Genomic DNA, 10,715 nt, shown 5'->3' with positions numbered 1-10,715 from the left:
ATCTGAACATGAAACAGCATGTTGGATCATGGCCAGAAGAGACTATACAAGGGAAGAATTTTAGAAATAGGGGAGGTTTCTAGGTTGGCACAACAGGATTCTGTCCTAATTCACATTTAGACAAAAACTAATCACAGAAATTAGCTGTGATTAGAATTAGTAGTTGACAATGGTTATTCCATTTTTGTTATGAAGAGAACTAATAAAAAGAAGAATGGTTCGATTTTCGGGCTTTCTAAAAGCAAGCCTTGAGTTCTGTACTACGCAGTAGGAAACAATTCCATCAGGCCGGTTGCACATCTTTCACACTTCCGAGAAACCAACATTCCATTGCTGTATAGCATTGCTCTTTTCTTTCGAAATGAGGCTCACATCCACAGCAGCGACACTGCTTAGCTGTGGCACAATTTTGCTGACTTGCACTCTTCCTGTTTTATTCAACAGTGGTTTTGACAGTATTCCCAATGCAGAATAGAAAACCAGGAAACTGTGACTGTGGCAGTGCTGTAGTACCTTTGTTAGTACACTCTAATCTGCTTATGTAACAAGACTTTGGTTAAATATGATCAACCAAACATCATTCCATGAATCCTTGAAGGTTTCCCTGAAAGTACGGGTTATTGTGTCCACTGCCTTTTGTTCCTGAAGAGGTTTAGGTTAGTCTGCAAGAGAAAAATACAGGTGCACATATATATTATACTATATAGAGATAACCTTTATGTAAGTTATTCAGTGAGACTGAATCATGGTACTGTGCTATTCTGCATGGCTTCTTTTGCAGCTTTCATTGCCATGGTACCCAAGTGACTTCTAGTAGTACATTAAGCAATGTGCCTGTCACTCGTCAAGAGAGTTCACTTCATCTCTCCTCCTTTCCCTTGTACAGGGAATAGGAGCTTTCAGCTTTTCTTTTTAATCTTTCTGAGTGAAATATCTCAGTCACTAGACTTGACTGAGTGAATGATGATGGAACAGTTTGTAACTTGCTGTCTGTAATGAAACCAATTAAACCAACTCTAAACTACACTTCCATTTCACACTAAATGCATCAGTTCTTCTTATCTGAGAAGACAGATGTATTTTCAGATTATGTACTAAAAAAGGTTCACAGAAGGGAGATAATAAGAAGGTAAAAGTTGCAATTTTTGTATCATCAGTCAGGGTTATATATTTTTTACTTCAAAAGAATGAAAGATTAACACATGTACAAGTCAGATAAAACTCAGTGGTGGGTTGACCCTGACTGGATGCCAGATGCCCACCAAAGATATTCTATCACTTCCCTCCTCAGCTGGAGATGGGAGGCAAAATATAAGGAAAGGCTTACATGTCAAGACAAGGACAGGGAGAAATCATTCACCAATTACCATTACAGGTAAAAGAAACTCACCTTGAGGAAAATTAATTTAATTTTTTATCAATCAAGTCAAAGTAGGATAATGAGAAATAAAATTTAAATCTTAAAACACCTTCCCTGCAGTGGCACAGGGGGACAGGTAACGGGAGTAGCGATCAGTTAATCACATGTTGTGCTGCTCCTTCCTCCTCAGGGAGAGGACTCATCACAGTCTTCCCGTGTTCCAGTGCAGGTACCTTCCATGAGGTGCAGTGCGTCAGGAACAGGTTGATTCAGCAGGAGTCCCCTTCATGGTCTCAAGTCCTGCCAGCAAAGATGCTTCAGCGTGAGGTCCTTTTTCCCCGGGGCCACAGGTCCTGCCAGGACCCTGCTCCAGTGTAGGCTTCCCATGGAGTCACAGCCCCCTTTGGGCACCCACCTGCTCTGGCACATGGTCTTCCAGGGGCTGTAGGTGGATCTCTGTTCCACTGTGTGCCTCCGTGGCCTTCAGGGGCACAGCTGCCTCACCATGAGCTGCACCATGGGCTGCAGGGCAATCTCTGCTCCAGAGCCTGGAGCACCTCCTCCCCCTCCTTCTACACTGACCTTGGTGTCTGCAGGGCTGTTCCTCTCACATGTTCTCACTCCTCTCTCTGCCTGCAGTTGCTCTTGTGCAGTAATTTTCTCCTCTTCTTAAATCTGTTATCCTGGAGGAGCTACCACCATTGCTGATGGGCTCAGCGTTGACCAGTGGTGGGTCTGTCTCGGAGCTGGCTGGCATTGGCTCTATCATACATGGGGGAGGCTTCTGGAAGCTTCTCACAGAATCCATCCCTGCAGCCTCCCTCCTTCCACTACCAAATAACACACAAACTATGGGAAATACTGCCGTGAAGATCTGATAACTTTTTCCAGAACAGCAATTTCATTGTAATTCAATTTGCAGTTTAAATGTCTAATAAAACACTGCATAAATATCAATAATGGCTAATTCATTAAAAACAGCATATGTTCGTCTTTGCAACAGAAATACCAACGCATTAGCAAAGCTAGAGTAATATATACATTTCATTTTGGTGTTGGAAAGGCCTGCAAGAAAGGTAATGAATAGTTAAAGTAGTACTCTAATAAGAGTCTCCTTCCTTGTCTCTCACAGAAGGAAAGAACCACTCCTTGCTTCTTCATCTAAGCATCTTGGCATCACAAGTAATTCTCTTTAACCTCACTAGCTTTCAGATAGTTACAGAATGGAATCATCATCCCCACACTATTACTCAAAAAAGGAAATAGATTCAAGTTCACTCCTCTGCCCTGGAACCATTCCAAAACAAATGTATCAAAAGGACTGTAAGTACAACAGGACACACCACCTTTAGCCAGGGTTCCCATCATCTTGTGACTCAGACATCAGAAGATCTGTGCTTATCTGACCTCTAGTAGAAGTATATCCCACTCCTACAGTGCTGCATGTTTTTACCCTGTAAACAGACAATGGAGACTAGAGAACTGCTACAGTATGTTGAAAGAGAACTTTTAAAAATATAAATCAGGTTGAAAAGATTCAGAATTTCAGCTTAGCATCCTTTTCTCTTTCAAAGGTGCTGAACATTTTATGTTCCTATGACTTGGTCTGCCCAATGTTTCTGAAAAATCACACAGCTGTGTCATCACTGCAAGTTATGAGTGTGGCTACAGAATTTGTGAAAAGTTTGGGACCTACGAGAAAGTAAGAGTACCTCTTGGAATACCAGAACTTATGAAGCTGAAATAAGAATGAAGACTAAGGAAGGTTTGGGATGTAGGAAAGGCTGCAACTGAGAAAATGAGAAATGTCACCTGGAAGCTGAGAGAGATGCACAACTATCATGGGGAAGATGGGAAATAATACTAGGGGCACTCAAACAGTAAGAACAAGATTGAAGGAAGCAGCAAAATAAAATAGAGAAAGTGTCTATGAAGGCTCTGAAATTAAAGGTAGGATGATATTAGCTTTAAGAATGAAGAAAATATTCCAGAGGGGAGCAAAAGAAGAACAGAGGGAGGGGGGTAAAAAGGTGGCTGGAAGAAAAGATTTGAAACATCAGTCTAATATCAAATAGACTAGTTGACATGAAAGGGAGAAATAAAAAAAACCTTCAAATATTTTGGGAATATAGAAAAAAACATTAAGTGGAGAAGCACTGTATCTTCATAACAGAGTAGAACAAGTGAAATTAAATGGTTATGCACAAGAGCAGTGGAATATATTAAAATTCCTCCCATCACAAAATATTCTGTTTCTGGCAAACAATTTTCTTACAATAAAAATGTGAGATATTATCAACAACGTATTTCTCAAATGCAAAGACTGCACATAACTTTGTAATATCTGTTTTTATAGTTATATGAAATAAGAATCAGCATGAGAACTATAAAATACACGTGGTATCATTGGTACTAAACCTCCTATTTAAAACAAAATATTCTTTAACAGAAAAAAATTATTTACAAAGAAAGGAAGATTTCTAAAACCCATTAGAGAGTGATTTTAAGAGCCATAACTAGGAGGACAGAAGAAATTTCAGAAATTTGACTGCAGGTATTTCTGAACCTCCTCTAAAGACCACATAAATGAGCTGTGGATCTCTTTATACACCTTCTCCTCTTGCAGTTCAGTAGGTGAAACGAGTCTCAGAGGCTCAGGCACTTGTTAAAACCATGGTCTGGCAAGGGCTGGTGGAGAGTACAGGCAATGTATGCCTGCTTTGCAAATGACAGTACTGGGGTTAGCCCAGTTATTTTCTCAACACATCACCAAGTCAGGGGAAGGTGTGCATGCCTAAAGAGTATAGGGCTGTGTGCTGTTCCAACACAAACACTGGCAAGAATTTCAATATGTGAACATAGCCAGGAATGAGGGAGCAATTTTATTTAGATGCACTAATTTTTTAACTGTACATTTACATCATTTAAGTCTAAATATTCCCTTATGAAATAGCAAGTATTATGTTTAATGTGAAAGATGCCTATAGGTCATATGTTATCTCTTCAGTGCCTTACATTGTTTCCTAGTAAAGTTGTAATTATGTTATATTTCAAGTATTACAATGTATCTAAGTAAAATATCATCCAACAAAGTGCTACCAGTGAAACAGAATTGAGAAATACAAGTGAACTGAGTTTTGCTAAAGGTTATTACTGCAAAACTATTGGGTTTGGGTTGGTTTTTTTACTATGATATGTGATATTTTGCCCCTGCACTTAACTGAAATTATTAGAGGTGATTCAAAACTGGTTCTTCACTGAAACAAGTGAACAGCACTTGTAAAAAGATGTTTCAGAGAGCCTGAAAAGGAAATGGAATTTGCAGGGAAATATTTCAATTTCTAGGGAAGACTTAAAGTTGCAGATTTTCTGCGTTTGCTGGGTTAGCATTAATTTTCACTTACGCTCTTCCTAGACCACTTACACCAGAGCAACAGCACAGAGCAGGCTGAATTGCCAAGCCACAATAAAGTCGAGAGCTCTGCTCCCCAGCCGCGGGAGCCACTGTCGGTCGCTCTGCCGGTCCTGCCTAATTCCCAAGGGAGGTTTCGGTGGGATTCATTGTAGACCACCCCCCGGGCGTGCTGTAGGAGAGCGGCGGAGGCTGGCCTTGCCCCCGCCGACACGGTCAGTGGGACATGGCCCCTCTCCGGGGCAGCGCTCCCGTGCAGGGCTGCCCAGGGGGCTGCGCCGTGCGGTCGCAGGTGAGGCGGTGTCACGGCCAGCTCCGCTGTGCGGGGGCGCTGCGGGCCCGGCCGCCACCGCCGTGCGGGGCAGGGGCGGCGGGAGCCGGGGGGCGGCGCGGAGGGGCACCGAGCGCCCCGAGAGGCGCGCGCCCAGCCCTCCCCACCTCCCGCCCCTTCTCCGCCCGGCGGGGACAGCCGCGCCAGGCTGACCGCCGCAAACTTTCCTGCTCCCGCTCCGAGCTGCGCCTCGCCTCCGGCACGGCGGGCGGCACCGACTGCCCGTGACCCCTCGGCGCCGGGGCACGCAGGGAGCGGCCCCGCCGCGCTGCCCGCCGCCCGGGGGACGCGGAGCTCCGAGGGGACACCCGAGCGCGCCGGTCCCGTGCGGCGGCGGCTGCCCGGGGGAGCAGCGCCCCGGCCGCGGGACAAACATGAGCCAGGCGCAGCCCTATGGCCCCGCGGAAGAGCAGCTCCCCGGCGCCCGGGACCCGGAGGAACGACAAGCCAGGACTACCTGCTGCTGGATGCGGAGCCCTGCGAGGAGAGTGCCCTGCCGCCCTACGCCTTCTACCCCGTGTGAGTCCCGCCGGCCGGAGCCGGGGATCCCTCCCTCTCCCCCTGCGCTGGCGCGGAGCTCTGCGCTGCCTCCCGCGGGAAGGGGGGAGGCGGCGGCGGGATAGGTGGTGGCCGGCGGGGGGCACGGCGGGGGGCTGGGGCTGAGCCCACGGCAGGGACCTGTCATCTTCCCTCGCCCTCTCCGGAGGACGAGCGGGGTGTTTGTGTTTGGGAAAGGCGGAGGAGCAGCGTTGGCACCGCCGTGCCCAGCTGGCACCTGTGTCCTCCTCTGCGCAGCCCGTGGTGCCTGCCCCGCTGTAAGGGATGCGAAGGGTGGCTTGGGTTCAGCTGTGTAGAGTGGGGCGAGAGACGTCGGTTGTACATAAACCCAGTAGATACCGTCAGTTTTAATATAATTACAGAAATTTTACCTCCTGCAATCGGTTGCTCCCACTGAGAGAGTGCACATTGCAAGCATATGCATAAACCTGTCTTCCTTTCATTACTGTATTTCATCAGTCATATAGCCTCACATAATTTCATTATGCGAGTTTTGGCGGGTGAGTTTTGCCAAGTAGTTATCATTTAAAAGCAAGGTATAACAACATATGCAATAAAGCTAAATTACATAAGCATAAATTACAAAGGTTCCATGAACCACAACTTTTTAACATCCAGGTCGCTTAATGTTCAGTGTTGATAGTGTCCTTCTGGTTATGTGTGGTTAGCATGACTTCTGTAATTACCACTTGTTAATACCTCTGAGGAGAAGCTATCCCACAGAGGGGGAAAATGGATATTAAGCAGTGTAAGATGAGTCCTAAAATCTCAGATGATTACCAGAAGATGTGTACTTTCCTTTGTACAAATGGTATTTTGTTGCTTAACTGGTAAATTTCTATTATCAGTCTTTTCCTAATATTTGCTGCTTTATCTTTGAGCAACTTACCAACCACTTGCCAACTACCTGGGTATAGGCAAGGAATAAAAGCAATGAAACTGGGAACACTCACAGTTTTTGAATATTTATAAACTCAGCTAAGAACATCCAGTGTTTTCAGAATTCACTGCTGTTATGGCTATTCCTAAGTGTCTTTGTGGATCACTAATTCACTATGCTCATGTAGCTATAACAGTATACATTATGGCACATCGGACTTAAACCTCATCTCAAAATATATGAACACACCTGTTTAATGAATCCTTTCAGAAGAAAAAACCTTATGATGGTTAGTTCAGAGATTGGTTCTCGCCAGTAGACTTCAGCTTGAACTAATATGGCAATTCTGAAGTTCCTTTGCCGTTTACTCATTCAGAATGGTTGTGCAGCTGTGAAAGGATAGATGTCACATAAACGTTTCAAAGCTTCTCTTAAAAAAAAAAATCCACAAGTCTGTGGGGTGCTGCTGTCTTAACTTCAGGAGTATAAGGTCTTGGTCCAGCACACTCCCAGCGTGGAGCTTGCCTCTCATGATCCCACAGTGGCCAAAAGGAAAGCCTGCATCCCGATCAAGTTGCTCTATGGAACAAGGGTAGCACTAAACACAGAAATTTATCTCCAATTATGTCATGTCAGGGCCCTAGATGACTGCTTCTGTTATACAGGTAAGTCCAGTACCCTGGAGTCCCTCACTGATAGAAGATGTTTCCATCAGTCTTTGAGAGAATAGACAGAAGCTACCTGATATGCATAGAGGGTGTAAATTGAGAAATGTACCCCTTCTCAAATTTATATAATCACTGCTTAAAAAGGGTGCTTTAGTAGGCAGTGCTTTTTTTTGCGTGCATGTTAGGTGTGGGAAGCTGTCCTTTGGGGTTTCTCTGGATATGGAAAAGAACCACTTCACATACATCCATAGACAATGCCTACATATGACCACTGCCAGGAGTTCCTTGGCTGACAGGGATGAATGCAGTGAGTAAATAGGCTCCTCCAGGATACAGTGATTACCAAGCACAGTTTCTGAATTTTCCTGCCTAAATTCCACCTCCATCACATTTGAGGTACATTTTGCAGATCTGTCTTTTCAGCCAGAAGACATTAGTTTTGTTAGTGGCCTTCATAAGACCAAACATATCAGATGGGCAATGTTTCGGATATAATTTTTTTTACTCTTTATCATTTACATTCAGTAATAACACTTTTATCTACTTTTTTAAAAAATCCTCAAATTACCAGTATTTCCTGATACTATTATGGTGATTAATGCAGAGTACAGCTGATGTCCAAAAAAAGCTGAGTTGTACCTCCTTTTAAACATTGCTGAGAGGGTAACATGCTTACTGGTGTAATAGTAATATGGCATGTGACTATTGCTTCAAAAGTAGTTTGATACTAAGGAATAGTTTTTCTCAAGTGGTGATTTAGTGCTAATGCTGACTGGGTGTGTTGTTTGTAGAATATATTTTTCATATGTTGTTTTGTGACTGCTGTTAAGTGATATAGTGGCTGGATAATACTAAACATCCAAACCATTTATGGAGAACCATTTCTGGTAGTTTTAGCTCTTCTTTCTGGAGAACAGTTCTATTGTGTCCAAGATAGCCACTACCTTTGTTGTAAGCAAGACTTCAAGACTGTACCTTGACCTCGTCAGCTGTGCCAGTAGGGTCACACTGTCTTGTAGCAATGGATAGAAGGTTTTTACCTTTATTTGTGGTATGGTGCAAAACAAAATTCTAATGGGATTTTGTGCTGAAAAATCTTGCTTTTCTTTTGAATTCAGAACCTTTTTGATAAGAGAACCACAATTTGAGCAATCTGTAGAATTCTTTTTAAAAATTTAATAATTATGTGTTATAAATTATATACAAGAAATACTTTCTTCCTAATAGTCCTCTTCCATCTTGTCATCAAGTCTTGCCACTTATGTATCAAAAAACATTGCAACCTATATGTCAGAAGATTGACTCCTGAAATGCAAAAATGTGGATATGTTGTTTTTTTCCCTCTTGTGCAAGTATTTCATTGGCAAAGAGCCCCATTTTAAGTTTTAAAATAGAATGGAAAGTACATTTTAAGGTCTAACTCCAAATCCTAGTGCTGATGTGCAATGGGATTTGAAAGTGATAGCACTTGTATGTAAACTTCCCCACTGAACAAATGTTATTGAAGAACAGATTGTTAGTTTATTAAACTAGTGAGAAGACACTAATTCAGTCAGACATCTGCTTATATTGCTTATTTATACTTTAAAGTATTTTGTATTGTGAAAAATAAATGTTTTCTTATACATGTGAGGAGGGATAATTGTGTATTAAAATGTCAGTTGTAAAGTAAATGAGGCACACAAATTATCAGATGAAAACAGGGGAAGAAAGGTTCTGTTGTGCATAACTGTCTTGAAGGTATAGATTATTCCTCAGTGTTTGTGGTTTTCTCATCAAGTGTTTCTTGGCATTATCAAACCTAGTACATTTAAGACCCATTCTTTGTTAAATAATATGTTTTACGATTTCTTTTCTGCCTGCAATATAACAGTGTTTGCTATTGACAGCATAATTTTTATCTCTAGTCTCAACTGTCTTGCTTGAAATGACCTGTAAAATTATCTTCCAGAATCTTCATTAGACATAATCTCTTCAGGGAGTACTGTACAATGTGGCAGCTGTGTTTCAGATTGCCAGTCTCTTTGCTGAGATGTTATATCTTCTGAAAATATGCTGTACTAGTTTTGTTGAGATGAAAAAGGTAAAAGAGTTGATATGGACGGGGGTCATTTCCTTTTATAGCCTAGTGTATGGAACACTTTCCTATGATTTAGGATGATTTAGGATGGATCTACATAGTAGTGGGCACTGGAAAAAAAATATCATGTCTGAATCTCTCGTATTCTGAGTGACTGAATGTAGTCCCTGAGGTCTTGAGTAAAAGAACAACACCATTATTTCCAAGGCCCAGAAAATGCAGCCTTTAGTTTGCATTGCATATCCTACCAGTATTAAGAAAATGCTTCACTTTCAACGTTAAGCATATCTTTATTTCAGTTAGGCTTTTTTCCCCACATATGTTAATTTCTGGCGAAGGCCTGTGGAATTTCTTGGGTTTGGTTGTTAGGCACTTTTGTGTTCACTATGTACACTCACTAATTTAACAGTGAGTGTCAGCTATAATATGTGAACAGTTTCCTATGCTCATACTTCATAATCAATTTTGCTTGAGCCATTGCAATATATCTGTAAGTTTATTTATACCCTAGCTCTTACATAGTTACCAAACAAATGAAAGTCACCTCCCTGTGGGACCTAATTTTATAAAACTGGAAGATTTCCATGAAAATATAACTCATTTTTTAAATTTACGTGAGGAAGGTGGGGTAGTGATTAAGAAATGTGTGGGATGTATATGGGATACTTTTCACTGTAAATGTTAATAACAAGCATGCTCTTTGTCAAACACTCTCCCAGCAGTATTTGCCACCAGAGAAGCTGAAGGTTGTAATAACTGGCTACTTGAAGAATTCCTGCCAACTATTGGTATCCCCAAATAAAGGCAACTTGGCATGGTGGGTCTGCGTCATCAAGCTGCGTTAGACTTTCCAGCTTTGTAAACATGAACAAAAGAAAATTTTGGCAGTTAAACTGTATTCATGAAATTCTTTATAACTTAGTTTCATATTTCAAGCTGTGATACAGTCCAGGCAATGACATAGCAAAAAGCTTCAAACTTAAAGTGCATGCAATGAGTCTTACATACATGTTTGTGCACATGTGAGTGTAGCCACTCGCACACAGGGTCTACTCAATGGGAGGCTTAAAGGATTTGCATTGATAAGCAGTATTTTAATGTAAGTTTTGTTAATTAAGTGTTGGCAAAAAGCTTAATGGTAATTAAATGACATGCAGTTTTCTACAGAATGGATTAACATTTCTGTCTTGCAGTAGCATGGTTATTATTTATCACTGACCAATATGCAAGCAAGTGTACTATTTTTAGTGGAATAAGTTGTGGAGTATAATGTGAAGACGACTGAATGAAATCTGGGTTTATTTTTTATATCCATTTCTATACCACTACAGTTTTTCATACTATTAATACAATTGTCAGCATGGCTCTATTGTACCCCTCCAGCCCAATATGTTTAAATAAATATTTGTCAGTATTGGGGGGTGAG

The 10,715-nt window shown here is 42.0% G+C and overlaps 1 protein-coding gene across 1 annotated transcript in view; it reads left to right on the top strand.

Moving 5' to 3' along the window:
• The first annotated feature begins 5,477 nt into the window (after positions 1-5,477).
• Positions 5,478-10,715, top strand: part of TRPC6 (transient receptor potential cation channel subfamily C member 6) — an 81,894-nt gene continuing 76,656 nt past the window's right edge. The window contains 3 exon segments of the mRNA XM_018070985.2: positions 5,478-5,498; positions 5,500-5,547; positions 5,549-5,622. Coding sequence (XP_017926474.2) covers positions 5,478-5,498; positions 5,500-5,547; positions 5,549-5,622 — 143 coding nt within the window.

Source organism: Manacus vitellinus, unplaced genomic scaffold (assembly GCF_001715985.3).
Source record: "Manacus vitellinus isolate BGI_N305 unplaced genomic scaffold, ASM171598v3 scaffold_2_pilon, whole genome shotgun sequence".
NCBI lineage: Eukaryota > Metazoa > Chordata > Aves > Passeriformes > Pipridae > Manacus > Manacus vitellinus.
The sequence above is the reverse complement of the archived record's forward strand: the minus strand, read 5'-3'. Positions and strand labels throughout refer to the sequence as shown.